The sequence below is a fragment of the Sylvia atricapilla genome, chromosome 9 (assembly GCF_009819655.1).
Source record: "Sylvia atricapilla isolate bSylAtr1 chromosome 9, bSylAtr1.pri, whole genome shotgun sequence".
NCBI classification, from domain to species: domain Eukaryota; kingdom Metazoa; phylum Chordata; class Aves; order Passeriformes; family Sylviidae; genus Sylvia; species Sylvia atricapilla.
In genome coordinates this window covers 9,768,665-9,790,368 of record NC_089148.1, presented here as the reverse complement: position 1 = coordinate 9,790,368, position 21,704 = coordinate 9,768,665, and the positions used below count along the sequence as shown (strand labels likewise).

General features: G+C 49.3%; 1 protein-coding gene across 2 annotated transcripts; it reads left to right on the top strand.

The window, feature by feature from the left end:
- Positions 1 to 304: 304 nt before the first annotated feature.
- RGS8 (regulator of G protein signaling 8) lies at positions 305 to 21,540 on the top strand. 2 transcript variants are annotated; one of them, XM_066324761.1, is made up of 6 exons: positions 305 to 376; positions 1,884 to 2,412; positions 4,220 to 4,321; positions 5,236 to 5,300; positions 13,962 to 14,128; positions 15,746 to 21,540. In XM_066324761.1, the coding sequence occupies exons 2-6, from the start codon at positions 2,387 to 2,389 to the stop codon at positions 15,926 to 15,928; spliced, it is 543 nt and encodes a 180-aa protein (XP_066180858.1). In that variant the 5' UTR covers positions 305 to 376; positions 1,884 to 2,386; the 3' UTR covers positions 15,929 to 21,540. The 2 variants fall into 2 exon arrangements, with proteins under 2 accessions (XP_066180858.1, XP_066180859.1); XM_066324762.1 differs by lacking the exon at positions 1,884 to 2,412 and having other exon boundaries at positions 333 to 376.
- Positions 21,541 to 21,704: the final 164 nt, after the last annotated feature.

The following is a 21,704-nucleotide window of genomic DNA, read 5'->3' as shown; positions in this document are numbered from 1 at the left end:
ATGCTCCCCGGCAGCCTTTGGCATCCTCCGCCCGTGCGCGGCGGTGCCCCGGCCCCTCGGGGGGAGAAGCTGGGCTTCTGCTGCCAGGTGGGTGAGGCGGGGATGCGCTGGGATGCGCTGGGATGCGCTGGGATGCTGAGCAGAGCGCTCAGAGCCGGCTGCGCAGCCGGGCTGGGGCTGATGAGAGAGCGGCTCTGAGCTGCTGCTGCTGCTGCTGCCCGGGGAGGGTTGGGGAGGGCTGTGAGGCACCCCGAGGTGTGACTGGCACCCCGAGCAGGGGGCTGTCTCTGAAGAAGCTCGCTCTGCTCTCTCCCCAGAGCTTCTGTGACCGCGCTGTCGGCACAGACCCACCGGCAGAGAGGACAGGTCAAAGGCAGTGAGTATCTTTTCCTCGGTGTCTGTCTGTCTGTCTGCAATGCCTCTGTGCTCGGTTTTTTCCTGGTTTTCTCTGCATGTGAGTGGATGGTCTTAATCTCCTGAAGCCCCCGAGAGATCTGACGGTTTGCTGTTGCGTTTATTTGTTTGGTTGGGTTTTTTAACCTTTGTGCTGCTATTTTTTTTTTGGGTTTTTTTTTTTTTTTTTTTTGTATTGGGATGGCTTCTTTATCTTTGCTCAGGTGGTTTGATAACCTGAACGTCCTAATCACACCCCTCCCTTGCTGTCTCTCAAGGAGAAACCCCCAAACCACATCCATGATGAGAATGGTAATTCTCCTTGACCGGGTTCCTTCCAAAGGAGGGAGAGGCAGGATGAAGGATGGAGCAGGGGAGGCGAAACCCTTTACCAAGACCTTTATTGCAATCTACCAGACACCACAGATTACATTTTAAAGTCATAACTGACTGGGTTTGCTTGCAAACAGAGGGAACATCCATGGGTATGCCAGCTGAGCAGTGGGATTGCCTCCACGGGAAATGTAGGTCCCAAGCACCCCTGAAGTGGGACAGACTTTGAGATCTCAGGGAAGTTGGGAGCGGTGCTGTGGGGGTTGAGTGGGTGGCAGTGGGGGCAAGCAGGAGGCTCTTTCATAACAGTACCCCAAAATTCAGGCTGCTGGAGGAGGCTGCAAGGGAGAGGGCAGATGGTTCCACGTCCAGCTTTGGAACAGCAGTGGGAAAGAGAAGCTGATGGACCCTAGGAAGTCATGTGCTGTGGCCCCACATGCGGGTGAGGCTGTTAATGAGGAAATTTAAAGGGGCTTAAGGAATTACAAGGATTGGTTTCAGTCAGAGCGCAGCGAGGCAGCCGGTCGGGGTGGGGATTAAGGAAATGCACTCACTGGCAATGCAGAGCAATCCCGGCTCCATTAATTTAGTGGGGAAGAGGCTTTGTGCGTTTTTAATGTAATCAGGTTTTAAGAGGGATGTCTCATTGGACAGCCCAAGCTCCAGGGTCTCCCCAGGCCCCAGCAGAGCAGGGTCCTGACCCTTGCACACCCTCTGAGTTCTCATCAGCTCCTTGGGCTCCTCCTCAGTTGTCCCCAGTGACAACATGACATGGAGGGTACCTGGAGCTTGGAAAATCAGGAACCTTTGCCTTTGCTCATTGTAGAGTCCTGTTCTCTGTCCCCTGGCTCTCCTGCCTGGTGGATCTCACCTTCACTCTCTGTTGATGTTAAGAGTTGTCAACCAGTTGCTCCCCAGTGTGCCAAGGCTCACGAGAACCCTGCCGTCTCAAATCTCCCTCTCTCCTTCCCTCCTTCCTTCCCTCCTTTCCCCCCTTTTGCAGGCCCTGCATCTCTTTGGTGGCTCCCCGCAGGCTCCCACCACCTCAACGAGGCCTTGCTTGTTTTGAGTTATTTTTGTGTGAGTGCCTGAGCCTGTGGTGGTGAAAGGAGCAGCACCTGCAGATGCGTGAAGTCCTCCTGTTATTCTGTTTGCAGTGGCAGCTTTTCCATGATGCCTGGCCAGTAACATCAGCCATGACCTGGAGGGACAGGCACAAGAGGTAGTTTGGTCTTCTTAGCGAGGTCAGCCTGGAGCTCTGCCCATTGAGGAGAGACCTTTGAAGGATGAGTGGGATAATGCCAACTCCTGCTGCTCCCTGGTGAGCTGGGACACCAAACTCAAACTGCTTTAGACCTGAAGCTGGACTTTACCTGCAGTCCTGGTCTTAGAAGGAAATGCTGTCTCTCCTCTGTGACCATCCCTCAGCTCTCAACATCTTCCATTGAACAGTTGACTTTCCACGCTAGGAGGCAAGGATCAAATGGGTTGAGGACAACTGGCCCTTCTTGGCTTTGGCAAAGAGGATTCTTTGGTGTACTTCTAAGTGCCAGGACATGAAACAGTAAATCCCTTCTTCCTGCACTCCTGCCTCTTGCAAGCAGCCCCGACTGTGGTCCAAGCCAGCCAGTTAAAGGGTTAACCATAGCTGGATGCCTGAATGGCTGCCTTACTGATCCCACGGAGGTAACTGGAAAGACACATCCCTCACCCCTGCCCATCCTGTCGCTGTCTGCCTCGTCCAGCAAGCCCTTCAGCTCACTGCAGTGTCCCCTCTTCCCTCCTGCCCTTCCCTCGCCTCTCCACCTCCTGCAGACCCAATTTCCTTCCCTCTCTCTCCCCTGTGTCCTGTCTTGGGAGTCCTTGCTGAGAGAAGTGCGTTCCGTGAGGAGCAGCTCCCTGCTCTGCCCCTCCACCCACTCTGGTTCCCCGCTGCAGTCCCTTGATCTCAGGCATCACAGGGGGATCTGAGCAGCGCTGCGGTAACGCCTGTCACACCTCTTGCTGGGAAATTCGTGAGCAAATAGGAGGGAACAGAAAGGTGGGGGGTAGGAGGCATCTGGAGAGGCACCAGAAGGATCCTGTGGCGGGCTCAGTGTCCAGCTGAGAACATGGCACTCCCTGTGCTCCCATCTGGGGTTTGTGTGTGGAGTGCAGCATCCCGGGCCCATGGCTGTGGGGCCAGAGCTGGAGGCTGTGCAACAATTCCTGTGACCGAGGAGTTCCTGGGTTTTGTGCTTGTTAAACGCTGCGAGCTGCCTGTGCTGCACCAGGGAGACACTCGGTGCATTTAATTAACATTTAATTTGCTTTAAGATTACATTAAAATGTGCAATAATAGAAGCTCTCTGAAGGGCGGGAGGAGAAGGGGGAAACAGGCGCACTACAGATTGGCTCAGGCACTGGTGCTGAAGTGTTCTGCAAGAATTACAGATGGAAAGGGGAAAAAATGCTGTACTTCTGCAGCCGCAGAAAGTATTCGGCATCTGTTTGGCAGCAGGGCTTGGAGAAGAGCTTTCAGCAGCTCCAAAGTAGGTCCAGCAGGTGAGAAGTGGAGATGTGGTCCCCAAATTCTCCTCCCATGGTCCGGAGCAGAGAATGGCCTAGTCTGATGTCCAGAGGAGATGCCCTAGGGCTGGAGGATCACAGAGCCCGTGCAAACCCATGAAGCAGCTCCTACATGTTTTTGGGGAGGGGGTGATGCCAATCCCATGCAGTGCATGTGTGTGTTCCCCTCCCCTGCCCCTCTGTGTCCCTGCCCATCCCGGGTTATGTAATGAAGGATGCTGCGGCTGCTGTCCTGGGAAGGGGCTGGGCAAGGACACCAGGGGCTGGCACAGGATGGAAGGCTCTGGGGCTGGGCTGAAATTTAGAGGAAAAAAAGCAATAAAAGCCATTTTCTGCCTGGGTAAGCGTGTCAGGAGACAGGCAGTTTGATCCTGCTTATGTAACCCTGAGTCTGAAGAAGCCGCTTGGGATCGATCCTGGCCGGGAACTCACGGTGCTGCAGCACAGGCTCACCTTGCAGGTGCCTTACTACTCCTTTCCTTCCTCCTGCCCTCTCCTGCCCTCCACCTCTGGTATTTGTGCTGTTTCTGGTGCTGCTGGAATGCGGTGACTGATTTCTTGTACTGCTGCCCGTTGCTCTCCTCCCACACCTGACCAGAGCAGGACTTTCCAAGAAACCATCCCAAAGTGCAGCCTTTCAAAGCCTTTTTGCCAGCCCAGGCAGCTGAATGCCTGGTGTGAGTGAGCCTTCAGCTGCTCTGGTGCCGTGTTCACCCTCAACATCTGCCTGGAGATGTCTCAGGGTCCCTCTCACACATGAGGGAACCAAGGACACAGATCTGGCACAAAGCCATTGACGTTTGGTTTTTTTTTTTTTTTTTCTTTGGGTTTGTTCTTTTTCTTTCACCAAGCTGGCTAGACTTATAATCGTCCTCTTCTTTGGTTTTCCCCTGCTAACACCCCTGCTTCCCCACCTCGACCACAGGAACAGAGGGATGAGGACTCGCCTGGGCTGCCTGTCTCACAAATCAGACTCATATAATGATTTCACAGCTATTCTTCCGGACAAGCCCAACCGGGCTTTGAAGTGAGTATAGCTGCAGCATCCCACCCCAACCCCACTCCTGCCCTTTCCCTCCCCACCCAGCACCCCCTCCCCTCCAGTATTGTCTTCCTTTTGTTGTACTTTGTATGAGCTGTGACTGTTTCCACGAGGAAAAGAAACCGGCGCTGATCCAGCAGGAGCAGCCTCAGGAAAACACCTGGATCTTTGACACGAGCTCTGCCGTGAGACAGGACATGCCCACAGCCCCCACTGCTGTGTGTGGGATGTGTCTGCATCTATTTGGGGATGTAATTTACACCTCTGGCATCACAAATCAGAGCCTGAGCAGTTGGCTTGGTGTAAGAGGTGACATGAAATTTCGTGGTCATCTTCAGCTCAGCCTTGTATTTAACACTGCCAAAATTTGGGTGATGGTTTGCACAATGCTTGAGAGAGATGCTTCAGACCCTCCAGAGTCCTGATTTGAGATGTGTGGGATGGGACTGATCTGATCACAAGTCCCTGCTCACACCTGAGCTAAGATCTGTCCTTCCCCTGAAAGGTGAGCGAGAAAAAGAAACACTTCTGCAGGACTGGGTTTCATTTCGCCTGACTTTTGGCTTTTACAATGTAAATATCTTCATCTGAGCTTGTTCCCTGGGCCTCTGCTTAGAGTCAATGAGGAAAAATTGGTCCCTTTTTGGGTATGATTCATCTGGCCTATTTTACCTGCCTGCCTGGGGATGTGAGATGAGCAGAGATGACTCCCTGCTTATTGCTGGGTGTCTCCTCACTGATTCTAAAGGAAGCCCTGGGTTGCTTGGCTCAGTTCTACACTCTAGACCTCCAAAATCAGGTGAGAAGAATTCCAGCCTCCCTCGGTGTCCTCATCAAACAGCTCCAGAGCAATGAGCAGCTGTGGGTTGTCAGTAACTTGCGCCTTCCTTTCCTTACAGAAGACTGTCAACAGAAGAAGCGACAAGATGGGCAGACTCTTTTGATGTCCTTTTGTCCCATAAATGTGAGTAGAGATCAAATTCTACCTTTTTTTCCCCTCCACTACCCTTAAGCCCTGTCCAGGGGCATGGTCCCTCAGAACTGCTCACACCCAGCAGTCACCATCCTTTACAGGCAGGGAAAAAAACCTGAATTTTGTGTGTTCCCTTCATGTCTTTGCTCCTGATCACAGGGAAAACCCCAGCTGCTGAAGCCCATCAGCCCAAGGTGCTGCCTTTTCCAGCTCAGTACCCTTGACCAGCTTGCCCTGTCTCAGAGGGATCACCCGTGGTCCCCCTGAGCAGAGCCTGATTTGCAGTTCTCCCAGCAAACTCAAAAATTTCACATCCAGAGACCTTATGCCAAACCTATAATCAGCACCCCTCGCTCTGTTCAATCCTGTGAGTTCTGTTCAGCAAATATTGCTCTGCTTCACCAGCATTTTCACACTGAGAAATTATAAACAAAGCAAAGTTCCCAGTATGGGTTCATTTGTGGGCTTCCATTGGAGCTGAGGCTGTGGAAAAGTCAACGTGGGTGCTGAGCTGTTTTATGGCAATAAGGAGCTGTCTGGCTTGCTCAGAGTCTCATGTTTTCCTTACATTTTACAATGTAAGTATAGAATTATATTATTAAGCGAAGGGTAATTTTGCTGGGTTTCTACTGAGATGACAACAGTTTTGGCAGGGAATTAAGTGACAACTTTAAACAGGCTGGTTGACCAAGGCAGGGAAAAGCAGGATGTAATTTTAGCAGCAGTATCTAGTTGAGATAATTGCTCTTGCAGCCAATAGGGGAAAAAAAATATGTGGTGTAGCTGGATACGGCTAAAAAGAAACATTTCTTTTGTGGAGATTCAGAACAAGAAGGGGAAAATGCACCAAGGAGATTATAGGGTACCTGGGGGATGGAGAGAGGGGAGGGCAGGATATTCACATCCCTGTTATCATCCTGAACTCGAACCTATTTCTTCTTCACTGGTGTAAAAGTAGAAATTTTCTTGATTAGACTGCAGAAGAAGCACTTGGATTACAAACCCCAGTGAATTTACCCACCTATGTCCTGATGTTATACAAATTCTTCCCTCTTCAGCTGACTACTGTAAAAAATGCTAAATGAAACCTTAGTTCAATTATTTTATCCAGCAGTCTCCACAAGGGTGTCTGGTTTTATTAATAAATTAGCCTTAGAGAGTGATAAATGAATTATCAAGACCATTCCCATCTCTTAGAATGGAAAGTAATTCTGATAACTCTCTGGCACTAATGAAAAATATTCAGTTTCTAATGAAAAATATTCAGTTCCTAATAGCAACAGAAGGTGATCTTTAAAATTTAAATTAATCTTTTTTTATCGGCAGTCACGGTGACATTGCCTGGTGATTGGTGACAAAAAAATTTGTTGTTTAATAAACTGCTTTCTAAAGGAATATTTTATAACTGCTCTGCACCTGAAGTTTCTAGAATTGCCAGCCTGGCAGTCAAGGATTATAGTGATGCAAGTACAAAAAGTTCTGTGGAAACAGAAGTGTTATTTTAGTTACACAGGTTTAAAAGAGAGAAGAGCATGTACTCATAGAATTAATTCTATTGTATGAGTTGCATTTTTGCTGTTAGGATGTGCTGATGTTAGGCAGGTAAGGGAGCCTTGTGCCTTAACTGGCCAAAATATGAGAGTAAATAAAGCCTGGCCTGCCAGCCTGGCCTGCTGGCATCTGTCTGTAGGGAAGCTGCCAGCAAAAATTCTGCTTTTAGTGCCAAGAGGAGGACAGAAGTGTCCCAGTGTAATTTCCCTGTGACTGCTCAGGTGAACAGCATTAGCCAGGGAAAATTGGAATTCATGCTTGGGGGCATGGGCTAAGCACCAGCTGGGCTTGGGGAGAATTCCCCCGGGGCTTACAGCATCAGCAGGTAGAGCATTTCTGCTTGACACAATCTGTCAGAAGCTGTCTTCACTAGATGGACGGTTCATTTCCCTTGGGAAGGGGATTGTGATTTCGGGGGGTTGTGTGGTGCTTTCTGCCGAGCTCAGATGGCTTCGGTCCCTTCCAGCCAAACGGTTCTCCAGGGAAAATAAACCCCAAAGTGCTCCAGCGGCACTCAGGAACTGAATGGAGCAGCTGAAAACGGGGCAGACCTTGTGGGCAATATTGCAAGGGGTTGGACAAGTGGCAAAATTGCTCCAAGGAGCAAGAATGTGGATCAGAGCTCCCCAAGAGGCTCTCCAAAGTGCCCAGCTGAGCAGGCTGCCCTCACGCACGGAGGAGGCTCGCAGGGCTGCAGTACTTTGTGAGACGGGGAAAACTCTTCTTCCCCTTCCCATTTGCAGGAGTCTCCAAAAGGTCTCTAAGTGGAAGTGACCTGAGGAGGTGCCATGCATTCCACAGATTCCACCGAGGGTCTCATTAAGCCTGGACTGGCCGGGGATTTGAGCCACCTGCTCTGGAGGGAGATGTCTATGGCAGAGGGGTTGGAATGAGATGCTTCTTAAGGTCCCTTCCAGCCCATTTTGTGATTCTGGGATCACCTTTGCCAGGTATCCCTTGAAGTGTGATGGTCCTGGGGAGCTCCCCCTGGTCTCCTCTCACCCTTTTAATGAATGAATGAACGACTGTGCAGGTAATGTTTGATCCTGACCTGCTGCTGTGCCATGAGAGGAGGATCAAAATCCCTTGGGATTTGAAGCAATTGTTTTGTCTTGGGAGATTCCCAGGCTGGGCAATGCCCCTCTGCATAGAGTGGTCTGATTTGGTTTAATTTCCCGAGCCATTCAAAGGAAAATTTGAGTTGACTTAACAAGAAATAGTGAGTAGGAAATGCGGGAGGACTCTCCCACCTCGCTTTTGTGGTTAGTCGATTCCCTCATCCCTCCTGGAGTGAGCAGTGCTGAGCGGCAGGATGCAGCAGCTCCAGACCGATAGGTCAGTGCAATGATATCCTAATTGTTTTTGCTAATGTGTGAAGCAAAATCCACTCCGGAACCCTGGGGTCAGGCAGACAATCCCTGTGTTCACACCAGCAGCCCTGTCTGAGCTCACTGCCAGACACAAGCACAGCGTGGCCGTGTTCCCTGGGGTCAGGGCTGCTGAGCAAGCAACAGGAGAGGGGAGCCTGATGCTGCTCCTGTCAGGGAATAGAGGGAGTGAGAGGCAGACCGTGTGCAGCCTTTCCTTGGGCACCCAGGGAGAAAAAGCAGCGTTTTTAACACGCTGGATTTAGGCATCTTTTCTCATTTTGTGCCAGGGAAGTGAGCTCAGCGTGGTCCCCAGAGTGTGAGTGCGTGTGTGTGAGTAAGTGAGGAGTAATCCCCTCGCTGTGCCCGTGCCCAGGAGGCACAGCCTGCCCAGCCAGATGAGGATTTCTTTTGACAGGCTGCTGGAGGGAAATACAAGCAATAGCATGTCTCATTCTGCATCCCTCACGGGGCTGGGCACATGGCTTATCCTTGGTCCAGCATCCAGCAGGACAGGCTGTCCTCAACCCTTGGTCACTCCTCAGCAAAGCACCCGACACCAAAAACCTTCATGCTGAATTCCCACTTTTATCTCAAGGGTGATTTTTTTCACTGGATTTTTTGTGATCTCTGTGCTCTTCTGCCCAAACTTTATTGTTGTTCTCCTCCTTCTGTTGTCTACACATTCCTTCACTTCCCACACAGCACAGGAATATCCCAACCTACTCCCAGCTCTTTTTAAGCCAGAACACCATTAGCATTATGCTGGTGACAGGCAGCTGAGTTTAAGGGAAGCACTGCTCAGCAGCACTGAGGACATGTTCATGTGCTGTGCAGAGCAATTGTGACCTTGTCCCTCCAGCCCTGGACCCAACACATTCCACAGAGCCAATCCATCCATCCACCAGCCACAGGGACTCCCTGCATGAAGTCTGGTTGCTGAGGGGGTGAAACATGTGCATTAAATAAATGATTGTCAATTGCTTTCATGCTCTGACAGCAGCAGGTGCTTGGTTATTAAAGTGCCTGGATGATTTAGAGCCCACGACTCTGGGCTCTTCCTCATGCTGATGAAGCTTAGTTAAGACCTGTCTTGTGTTTTCTGCTCCCCACTTGCTGGAAAGGATCTACTCTCCATCTCCTGAATTTCAGGAGTGCCTGTCCTCACATGGCCATCGAACTCCTGGCACTGCCCATCCATAAAACACAAATTCCTGTCATTGCCTGACTCACAGGTGACCTGCAGGGTCCTGAGTAACTTGCACAATCCCTCCTGCACGATCCTCAGTCAGTCTGAATGGAGAGCAGGGCATTTTGAAGCTTCTATTTACACTGCAAAAGTAAAATAGCAAACAAACGTCTGCTGCTTCTCCTTCAGACTCTCAGCATCCAGTAGAGAGCTCTGCTTCTTTGCCTTCAACTTATCTGCTCCATCAAGATCCATTTCATCCTTTGGCTTCAAGGAAATTTGAGTCAAATTCCTGAAGAATTGTCCAGTAGTTGACCTGAAGGGCTGTGCACCTACACCAGCACATCCTGTGCTGAGTGGCTGTGCCTTTGGGCCTCAGGTTGGGGGTTATCTCTATGTGCTGCTGCCTCTGCAGGCTTCTAACCCTGCTTTTAATTGCTGTGCTTCCTCTGTCAAGCATTGCTTTGGAATTCAGGAGGTGAAATCTCTCTCCTGCTCATATCACACTGCACACCAGTGGTGGTTGCCTTGGGAAAAAGGACATACAGTTGGGTGGGATGAGCTTTTTACGTGATCACTGCTGATCATCCATGAGTGATGATTCCTTGAAAGCCTACGTGTGCTAAGAAGGAGAGGAGGAGATTAAAGTCAACATCCAGGTCAAATTCCAGCTCAGGTAATGGTAGTTCCCATGTCTGATTGTCCTCCTGCCCGTCCCATCAGACTTGTCATTGTTCCACGACAAACTTTTGGCAGTGATTCCCCAAACCCAGCTGTCAGGCACAGCTGGAAAGGCTGGCAGGCAGTCAAGGGCTAAAGATGAAAACTCTGGAAAACCAGGCAGTCAGGGATGACCTCTCCTGCATCCAAAATGTCCTGTACAAGGTCCCCACAGCTTCGGCCTCACCACCTGCAGCTCCTTGAAGACTGCATGACAGGAGTGTATTAAAAAAGCAGAAAACAGCCAGACACTACTATTTATCCATTCACTGTCTAAACTTATTTCAAGATAAAAAGGAGCTGATTGACATTAGAGCAGGAGGCAGAGCTCATGGAAACCTCCTGGTCCCAGGGGAACCTGCTGCAGCTGCTCTCTGGGGCAAGGCTGTAGCAAACAGCAAATGCCTTTCTCTCCTTGTCACTCCCAACATTCCCTTCTTTTAGCAAATATTCTATTTTTCAGGTATTCTATTTCTCAGGTATTTTATTTCTCAGCTATCATATTTCTCAGGTATTATATTTTTCAGCTATTTTACTTTTCAGGTATTTTATTTTTGGGGTATCATATTTTTCAGGTATTATATTCTGCATCAACGACCTTTTGCAGATGTGGTACTTTCATGCAACACTGCTATTCTTGCAAGTGATCCTCTGTCAGTACTGCAGCTCTGGGCCTGTTGTAGAGGAAAAGGAAGGGAAAAAAAAAAGGACCAGAGCAGAGACAAGAGAGAAAAACCTCAGCAGGGATGCAGCAGAGACTGCAGAAACATAGCAGTGTGCTTGGGTGCTGGAATGTCAAGCATCCTAGGAGCTGATGATTTATAAAATGACAGATCTTGAGGAACTGGAACTTCCTCCCTGTTTTATTTCCTTCTATCTGAAAGCTATCAGCCTGCAAAGACTCCTTGCCCAGTTCTCCAGTCCTTCCCTTGCTCTCACACAGGCCCCTGTGAATTTTAGAGGCACTAAGGGAGAGACAGGTTTTGGAAAATGTTCCTGTGTCCCATATCTCAGGAAGGGGAGCAGCTCTACAACACCCCTCACCTTCACCATATTTATCCACCCACGAGATGCTCAAAGCAGCCTCGGGCAGGGTGATCCTGACAGGTGCCCTGCTCCTTTGGGATTCTGCTCTGCAGCTTCTCCAGGGCGGATGTCACAATATTGCCCCAGGCTTGGACCCACAATCCACAGCATTACTTGGATGAGAGGCTCGGTTTTGTCTGCCCTAGCAGTGCAAACCCCTGATCTCCTCCTAAAACTGCTTGAATGGAGAAGTGTCAGGATGAGCTGGAATAATGCAGCTATTTCTGGAGCTGACAGCAGGCGGGAGCACGGCTGGGATGGGATGGATCCATTCTTATTGCTGATAGCAGACTGCTGATGGAGCAGTCAGTGCCAAAAAACCCCTAATGAAGGAGCTTTGAGGAACACAGAGTAGGGAGGTTTAGGCACTAATTTGGACTTGTCTGGTCTAATATCTCTTCTGCCTTTCCCCCTGAGGATCTGGGCAATCAAACATCTCCTCTGACTGACACATAGACAGAAATAGGATTGTTTACCAATACCCAGGGCCACGGCTTAGGGCTTGAGGCTTCAGGAGGAGCTGGAAAATATCTCCATATCCTAAGTTATTACCAGAAACAAGGGAAGCAGGAAGAAGTTTAGGACATGCAATGGAGATGCAGGGCAATGTTACATTGCTATAGATCTGTATCACATAGCATATAGATATATACAGCATATAAATAGCATCTATATTATATATAGCATGTATACACACATTTACATCTATCTATCTATCTATCTGTAGATGTCTATAAAGCTATATAGATATATAGGTAGCATATAGAAAGAACTGTCTGAATAACCTGTTTGAGAAAATGTTAGGATTATCCACATAATTAGGGATCTGGACACACTTGAGAAATGAACCCATGGAAATCTCATGAGGTTTAATAAGACCAAGTGCAAGGTGCTGCACCTGGATTACCCCCAGTATCAGTCCAGGCTGGGGGATGAACAGATCCAGAGCAGCCCTGCTCAGAAGGAGTTGAGTATGCTGGTGGATGAGAAGCTGGACATGCCGTGTCCTTGCTTCCTTCATGCTTCCGAGGAGTCTGACCTCACCAGGCTTATCCCAAGGTTCCATCCAATATTTTCAGACAGTTGCTTGGAAGTGGCCAGTGCTGACTCAAGAGCTTTCCAGTCATGAACTGCAAAAACCTGGACTCTATTGCAAAAGACCAGGAAGAGTTAGAAACACGTTACTGGGGAGAAAAAAAAAAAAAAAAAGAAAAAAAAAAAAAAGAGAAGCTAAATTTATCTCGAGGAGAAAGGGTATGTGTGAAGCCTCCAGCTACGCTGGTGCCATTCAGGGAAAGGAAATAAAAAACAATGGCTGTGTCCATAAATAGGCCCAGGCAGGGGTTTAAGAGGACACAGATTGCCTAATAAATCTTTCCATATTTCTAATCTGCCCCGGCTGACTCAGATTGCATTACTGAAATGTCACAATTGCTGAGCATTAGCAAGTGATAAGCACACTTTTACCATTGACGAGACAAACCCTAATTATGCTGAGTCCTTTCCCTCTCCCCTTTACTGGAGCCGTAACAAACTCTAAGAGAGCTCTCCTCTGTTTAAATAAGAACTAAAAATGGCACAAGGCAATAAAGCAAAATGACAGAAAACACAGGAGACAAGTCCACATCAGCCACGTTTTATTAAAGGTTTTTCTTAGTGACAGATAGGGCATTATAAAGCACTGCATTAACATGAGTTAAAACTTGATAATTCCATGGGTAACTTTCTAAAGGGTGGGTGTCCCAGTCCCGAGGAAAGCCTTTTGTTGGCTGGAAAGCACTTCTTCAGAGTTATATCAAGTGATGTTTGGCTTTGTGGCAGCTCTTGGGAGCCCAGCTTGTCACGGGTAGAATATATGGATGCCTCTCCTGGGATGGCAGAACTCGGGAGAAAAACCAGATGGGTCTTTGGTAGGCAGGGGTGGTGTATAGGTTTGGAAAGACAGGTGTCTGCCAGTGAAAGCTGGAGCTTCCTTGAAATAGGAATGTAAACTCCCTCCCTCCAAATTATTATAATTTTGCAATTAAGGGGGCTTTTAGGCAAAGATATGGGAATAGGAATAACAGTTCTTTAGTAGGAATATTAAAAATCACAGATGGAGTAGTACAAAAAACCAAGCAAACAAATACTCATAGAAACACTGACAGAGCCAGAATACAACCTGACACCCTGTTAGTCAGGGTGGTGGGAGCAGTCCAAAATGAGTCCTCCTGGAGTGACAGATGTGGTTCTGTTGGAGTAAAGAAGATCCTGTAGAAGGGTCCGGTGGCGGTGAGATGGGTCTGGTCTTTCCTCTGGGAATCCAGTGGAAAACAGGCTGCCCTGGTGTTCTGAATGGCAGGTTTTATCCAGGTAGGAATGGTTGGCTCCTCCCCCTGGGCAGAGCATCTCCCAATGGGATGATGTAATTGTATCAGCCCTGCAGTGAGCCTCGATGGCCCATTAACAGCAGATACCCCTGAGGGAGGATGGGTTGTGGAAGAGCTAAAGAACACTGCCCCAGCTGGTCTGAACAGCTGCCCATTAACAGAAGGCATCTGACCCCTGGAGTCATGAGGAATGGGTTTTACAAAACATAAAGAAAACAGCTCCCCAAATGGTTTCAACAGATGGCAAACAGAACACACAATTTTGGTTACATATTGCAACCCAAAACAGGTGGATGGAGTGATGTCTGTGAGAGGAACAGCTCCCTGCCTTCTCTCCCTCCCTTTGTAACTCCCTGTGTCTCCCTGGCAGACGGGCTGGCAGCTTTCCGTGCTTTCCTGAAGACGGAGTTCAGCGAGGAGAACCTGGAGTTCTGGCTGGCCTGCGAGGACTTCAAGAAGACGCGCTCGGCGGCCAAGCTGGCCTCCAAGGCCCAGCGCATCTTCGAGGAGTTCATTGACGTGCAGGCCCCTCGGGAGGTGGGTATGGAGCCCCCCAGGCTGGCACAGCACCCCCAGGGTACCCAGCAGGGCTGTCACCCCCAGCTGGCTGCTCTCCCTCTCCCCCATCCCTCTCAGAGAGTGGCGATGCCAATCCTGCCTGCTGCGGCTGCCTCTGCTCACCGTGACTCAGCCCTGATGAGGGCAACTACTCTGATGGCACTAAATTAGTCACAGCCAGGGAGGTCACTGGCAGCCTCAACCTACACTTTCTAACCTCGCTGAGCTCCCCAGGAGCATTTCACCGTGCTCCTCTCATTTGCTATCAACCCTTCAGCTGCTGGGCTCTTTCACCACAGGACCATCCCACCCATGAGCAACTTGTTGACTCCCAAGGGGGGAGAGTTTCTCTGCTGACTAACTCTCCCCCCACCCAGACCTCCTGAGAGATGCAAACAATAACTCTGAGCTGAACAACAAAAAAAAATGCAGCCACAACCCGGAGCCTGGGGTTGTTAAATCCTCTTCCAAACACTTGACAGGCTGGTGGCACTGTCAGATCCTGCGTGGTGACAGTGCTGGGTTGTGTTCCTGCAATCACAGCACAGCCAGGGGAGCTCACACTGCACCCAGCCCCTCCTGCTCCACTGCATGGATGCTTGTCAGACCCTAAAAAAGCTCATTTTTCCCCCTCTCCCAGCTAGGAAGGCCACTGGGAAGGACCTAGTTTCACACTGAAGTGTGTGGGTGTCTCAATGCCCTCTGCTCTCCTTCAGCATTTTTCCACTGTTATTCAGGAAGGTGGATGAGATTTTAAGGACTGAAAGGCTGATTTTGGAGTAGAAATGGGAATGCAGGTAGGATGGGGTCTACCCTACAATTTGGTCCTGTGGTGAAATTTCCTTACCACTGTAATTTGGCATGCTTAGAATATGAAATAATTAAGCAAATGCAGAGAGCTAATCCATACTGCTGACATCCACGTTGAGGCAGACAGCCTTACTCTCCAGGCTCCTTCAAGTTTGGACACTGAGTTAATAACAACAAATAACATTTTTTTTCAGCCCTTTTTTCTTCCAGACAATAACCCTAAAAATGCTGATTACTTTGCTAGGGAAGGAAAGCAGGAAAACTCCATTGGCTGGCTTTGCAAACAAATGGCAGTCATAACATGATAGGGTGGTTTATTTTTTTCAAGCTTCTCCTCCAGATATCATAAAGTGAAGCCACTGTGGGAAAAATCAAACAGTTTATTTTAGATCAGCAGAGTTTAAAAACATTTAATGAGAACGTACTAATGGTTTAAACCCAGTCAAAAGTGCATTCACCCATCTATTGGGCATGTGGTGAAGAATAGAGGGAGCAGGAGAGGTTAGGCTGAGTCAGCAGTTTTAGGTGATGTGCTGCCTGAGAGTCTGAATGAAAGTAATTTGATTTCAGGAGTGCTCAGAAGACTATAAATCAAATTTTCCAGGCTTGGGGCAGGACTCACATCCCTGGATCACTAAACCAGAGCTATAGGGGCTGTTCAGGCATGGATGAGGGCAGGACCTTGGTTCTGCTGCTGTTTCACAGCCATGGCTGAGAGGGAATGTGCCGTTTGGAGGAGGCCCGCTGCACACCCAGTGCCAAACTCTCTTCTGCTGCTTTCCCCAGGTGAACATAGACTTCCAGACACGGGAGCTGACCAGAAGAAATGTGCAGGAGCCCTCCCTCTCTTGCTTTGACCAAGCTCAGGGGAAGGTGCACAGCCTGATGGAGAAAGACTCGTACCCCAGGTTCCTGAGATCCAAAATTTACACAGACCTGCTGTCTCAGACCCAGAGGAGGCTCAGCTAGAGCAGCGATGGGGCCCTCAGAAACCACGTTCTTCCCACAACAGCCAAAACCCATGTCTAAACATGAAACTTTCTCGGTGTTAAAAGCAGTGGGAATGGGAAAAGAGGGAGAGGGGGCAGAGGAATCTTCCAGAGAGTGATACTGGTGTGGTATTAAGACTCTTTTTTTTGTTTAATTTTTGTTAGCAGTAGCACCTTGCAGTCATTGCCTCTCTCTAGCACAAACCCACAATCCTCTGGAGTCACGGGGTCGTCTGTGGGCAGGGCAGGTTTCCTTTAAAATTGCTGCATTGGTTTGTGTGTAAATAACACCTTTCCATCCTTCCACACATCTCCCTGTCTCTCACCTCTCCCTGGTGCTTGGAAGGGCCCCAAGGGCAGTTCTGACACTTGTGAAGCCACATCCAGCCCACGTGTCTCGTTGGCTGCTGGGGTCTGCAGAGATCAAGGGGAGAGAGAGAGGAGACAAAGGCACAGGATTCGTTCCCTTTACTGGAGTGGGAACCATCAGCAAACTCAGCTCACCTCCCCATTTTGTTTGCACACCTTATGACATGGCTGCTACCCTGTCACTGCCCCTTTTTACCTTCTGGGATGGAGACTCAAGAGTTTTCTCCACAGGACTGTCAAGGAGCTGAGTTTTCCTTGTGAGGGAGGTGATCCCAAAAGCTCTCACTAGGCCTGGGCAGGCAAATTCTTCTAATGTGAATGATTGTTTTTCATGGCTGTTATTTATTTGTGTGGTGGCTCAGTCTCAGGGCCCCAGTCGTCATCTAGGCTCTGTTGTGCTGGGCACTGGACCAAAACCTTCCACAAAGGGGCTCCTGGCTGCCACAGGCTTGGTGGCTGCTCAGGAACGACCTGTAGGGAGACAGTGGAGAGAAGGAATGTCCCCTCTGCCCCTTGCTGAGGTGTAAGAAAAGCACAAGACCCATCTGCCACAGCAGATGGCATTTTTCAGCTGTACCTGGCCGGCGCATGGCAACGTGAAAAATCACATTTCTGGTTTTTTTTATTATTTCCTGATTACTGATTGTTCCTTCCCACCAATTGCCCACTGTGGGTTCAGTGCCCTGCAAAGAGCTCTCTGAGACACAGACCCTGCTGCAAGGTGCTTGCTTCCAGTGGGACACAGAGGGCATGGAGTGAGCAGGATGGGTGTCTGGGTGTGAGGTATCCCTCAGGTATTCCCATAGCCTGGATGGCCACTGCAGGAGGAGGCTCTGTGCAGGTGTCAGGGGTGTAGCACCTCCTCTGTGCTGGGCAATAATTCCTACCATCTGATGGCCCCATTTCCATGGCATTGCTGCTCCAGCTTGGCAGATTCTTGCAATATTTTTGAGGTGAGAAGCAGACAGCCTGTCTGTGGATTTGAGCCGACAGACCAAGAGGTCTGTTTGCTTAATTTAATGAAGGCCTGGAAAGCGACCCCATGGATCTTTTCCTTCTCTCAGTCATCCCCAGACCAGAGGCTGTGAATCTCTGCTCCAGCCAAGGGTGATGGGTGGGCTTGATACGTCAGAAAACTGCTGATAAAGACTTGGTGTAATGTGGTGTAAATGAGGTAGTATGAATTCTAAAGCCAAGCATAATGTGTTTGGAAGAAGATAAAAAAAAGTCTGGTTGGATATTAAAAATTACTGTCCATTAATTAAGTAGGAAGCAGGTTTTTGAGGCTTTTTGCAAGGGTGATGTGCAGGACAGTAGGACAAATAGGTTTAGGATCAAGACAGAAGTGGTAACCATGCTGGGTTTATTACCTGGAGGTGTTTTCCTGTGGTCCCCAAGACACTGCAGTCTAAATACAGTGCAAGTGCAAACCTTATGTTCAGTAGAGAAACCTGCTTTTCTATGCCTGCTTGGTCAGAAGCAGAATCCTCCAGGTCTTTGGAAGGCAAATCCCATCTCCAGTTAACTTTCCGTGAGGACTGTCCAGAAAGAGCAGCAGTGACCCATCATTCCTGGCTGTCCTCTATCCCCTGTAAGGACACCTGAGGAGCAGGGTGGTGACAGACGTGGCATTCTGCAGCCAGGCTCAGTGACACAGCTCCTGGAACTGCTGGGGCACACGAGGCCCCTCTTGGGACACAGGAGACACGAAGCTCAAGGTCTGGATGTGGCAGTTTGGCACAAACTTTGTGCTGCTTGCTTGAAAGTGGGCGCAGTGAGAGACACCAGGAAAATGCTCAGGGTATGCCATGATTTCTCCAAGGGCACCAGATCATGCAGGAGCTCAGTGTCCCAAAGCTTTATGGCATGCAAGGCATGGTGAGACAGGTCTGGGGAACCTGTGCAGTGCATGGAAGGAATCAGAAATGGAAGCAAAGGACACAGTGCCACACATCCAGTGGCTGTCCCTGGTGCTGTCTGGGCTGTAGGAAGGAGCTACATCATCTCCACAGCCCCTGCCTGGGGTAGGGAGTGAGGAGAGAAACCCAACCACACTGCAGTGAAACCCTCGGGGCTTGACCTGCAAGAGAGGATGGAAATCTTCCCTCTCTGGCTGTGAGCAGAGGCTGGAGGTATTCCCCTTTCCCACACCTGTGTCACACAGGACACACTGGGATCTCCCAGGCTGCCTTTTGCAGTTTCCTGCCCCATTTGGGACTCCAAAAACAGATGCCTTGGAGTGGCTACCTAGAACAGAGGCTAGACAGAGTTAAGAGGATAAAGTAGGTATTTATTAAAGCCTTCAATAGATGCACCTTGGGCAGTTAGAAGTCTCCCAGAGGCTGCACCCAGGATGGATGATGATCACAAGTTTTTCAGACAATTATAAGTCTGGTCCATTTACATATCAGAGGTTAATCCTCCAATTACAGCTTCAGGTAATGAATTCATATACCCCCACCTTGCTCCCCCCAAATTCACTTTTGTTTATACTTTTCAGGACCTGAGGATGGATGTAAGGTGTCTTTGGATCACAGGCCCAGAGGGATTGGTTTTTTCTAACTAAAATGTGAAGACAGTTAACTGACACTTTCTATGGAGTTTGGAGCTATGCACTAGTGCAGTACAGGACTTAGAAAATATAAAAGCTAAAATCTTAAGGCATCAGCCTGTGGTGCCAATTTTACCCAGTGATCCCACTGCTGCTCAGCTTCCCAGCACTGTGACATCAAACAAGTGTTGCAGGTGGTGAAGGGAGGCCACCTTGCCTGGTCCTGCCTTCCTCCTTTCTACCCTTCTCTTGCCTGCACTTGCAAAAAGCACCCCAGAACAGCCCAGGATGTGAGCCAGCAACAGGAGGCTTAAGCAGTCAGAGCTTTGAAAGAGAAGGCAGAAGGCCATGACAACATGCCTTGTGGTAATTCTCTCCGGACAGACCTTCTGAGTGGGCTTGGGTGGTGCTGACCTCTAGGGCCAGCTGGGACACCCCAGACAAGGCTCTGCAGCACCTTGGGGGGGTCACAGAGACAGCCAGGCCAGGGCACACAGCAGGAACAAGATGCTTGTGTCGAGGAATGTGAGTGGGGACAATCCCCAGGCTCCCCTGGTGGCTACAAAGCCTGGTCCTGTTCAGAGTGTGACTCCATCTCTCCACAAGATCCTCCAGCAGCATTGGTGCTGTTGTCCTTCCATTCCATGTCAGAACTCATGGGAAAACTTCGAAGTGGCCAACACCCTCTAAAATCCAAGCTTCCTTCTCTCCTCCATCCACCTTGAATTGCTTGGAGCAGAGCACACCTGGAGATGTTGTGGTGACAGGGGCAGGAATCAGGCTGGCTGATGTAGGAGAAATGTTTTCTCCATTAAACTGGTGCCAGATAAAGCCCTCCACTGGGAAGAGCATCCTAGAACACAGAGTGGAGCAAAAGTATTGTCTGAGACATGTGAGTCTACCACGGTTATTTTTGTGGCTGCTCTTGCAGTTTGTCTCTCTGGAAGGAAAGCAGACTAGTTATTTAAAGTAAAATTCTATTTTTCTTAAACAAGAAAATGGCACCAGCTGCTTCTTTTATGACAAATGCCGTTCTGAAGTGAATCAAAATAAGCAGCTTGTAGCTCTACCCCTTAAACCTGGGGCTGATCAAGGAAATAATGACTGAGCCAAAGCTTTGGAAAGAGCTGAGTGCTGACTAATCCCCACCAAGGACGAATATCCTATCCTTGATTCATCTCTTCCTGGTGTGAAAGGGATATTCACAACCTACAAACCCATTTCCCCTCTCCACAAGCACACACCTCCAAAATTTTCCTCCCGTTCTGAGAAGCGTTGAAGTGTGCCATCACATAAAGAGAGGGGGAAAAAAACTAGTTCACCCAGTTCTTTTTATTCTGTTTGCTGGCACATATCAGTCAGCTCCCAGGTAGTTTGACGGCAGAAGGGAAGGAGTTTACAAATTTCCTTTCCCTTTTCTATGAGCTTCAGGTGGTGTTAACTCCAGGATCAGATGCTGAACTCTAATCTGTCTGAAGGTTCTCCTGCTTTGGTTCATCAGCCAGGCTTGGGATGATTTCCATCCCTTTTAGCGGACTCATTAATGCACTGAGGGGTTCCTGTTTTCCATACTGGGGAGGTGTGAAGGGCAAAGTCTTGCCAGTCTAAGAAGGGGAGGGGGAAATTGCTGTGTGTGTCTGGGGGTGTGGGTGGATGAGAGTGCATGTGACTTCATCTGTATCTTATTTAGTGTCCTCTACTAGAGAAGCTTTTCTGAGACATAGATGTGCATGTTAAAATAGGAGAACTAGGCATAAATGACATAAACTGAGATCTTTAGCCAGTGTTGTGTTTGCCTCGTGTATAAGTCTGAGTAGTAGTAAGAGACGTAAAACTCTGCTAGGCTTCCAGTTACCCCTAAGAGCACATGTATCAAACTGAACTGAATGTTCACTGATAGACACAAAACCAAAATGTTTACAGCATTCAGAGCAATAGCAAAGCATACCTCATGCCAGTCCTGGAGTGCCTCTCACCCAACAGTGCAAGCTCTCCCCTCCCTGGGGGCCTCTGGCTTCTCCCTCCAAACTCCTCTCTCCTTCTCTGCCCTGTCCTGGTTGTCTTCCCTCCTCCTTGAAGCACTCCAAACCTTCCTGTCCACCAGCACTTTTGTCCTCGTCTGAGCCTGGCACTCTCCTAACCTACTCCTGTTTGCCTCTCCTCCATCCCCATCCATCCCTCCCCTCTTCTTTGCCTTTCCCTTCCCCAGACACTTGCCTCTGGTCATGCCATCTCCCTCCTACACGCCTCCTACTACCATTGTAAAGCTCTTATGAGCTCTCCCTTGCCTGTTATATAAGAACAGAACATTTCACATCATTTCTGCATTATCTTTCCATCCCTGGGGCTGCTGCAGTTGTCTCCTTCCTTGGTGCTGTGCTCTCTCCAGCATCGTAGCATTATATCCCAGAACTGGAATTAAAGTTCATTTTGCTGCTAGACCAGAATGCTTCTCTCTACCATGCATCCCTTGGGCTTTGCAGAGGCTCGTCTTGTCCCCAAGTCTTTTGTCTTCCTCCTTTTTCTCCTTCTTCCATGCAAGCTGCACATGCAGTGCTTGTGGCTGGGGCTGGCTGGGGGAGAGGGCGGCCGTGCTGGGGTCACTCACATCTGGGCACCCCCGGGGCTGTCTGGTTTATAAAAATAGTCTCAATAAAGGTGTGTGGGTTGTATTTGCTCGGCAAAGTCAGTCACTGTGCTCTGTGCCTCCTCCTGGCTTTCCAGGAGATGTGTCTCTGATCTGGGACTGCGGTGAACTCAGCGGGAGTTCAGGGAACCGAGGCCGTGCGAGGGAGGTGGCAGAGGGGGATGAGCTTGTTACCAAAAACATCCAACA

Excerpts from the sequence above, each read along its gene's own strand:
- RGS8 (XM_066324761.1), top strand. The coding sequence starts at position 2,387 with ATGGCTGCCTTACTGATCCCACGGAG. Across the intron at positions 2,413-4,219 it reads GCCTTACTGATCCCACGGAG|GAACAGAGGGATGAGGACTC; the intron begins GTAACTGGAAAG and ends CCTCGACCACAG. Across the intron at positions 4,322-5,235 it reads AAGCCCAACCGGGCTTTGAA|AAGACTGTCAACAGAAGAAG; the intron begins GTGAGTATAGCT and ends CTTTCCTTACAG.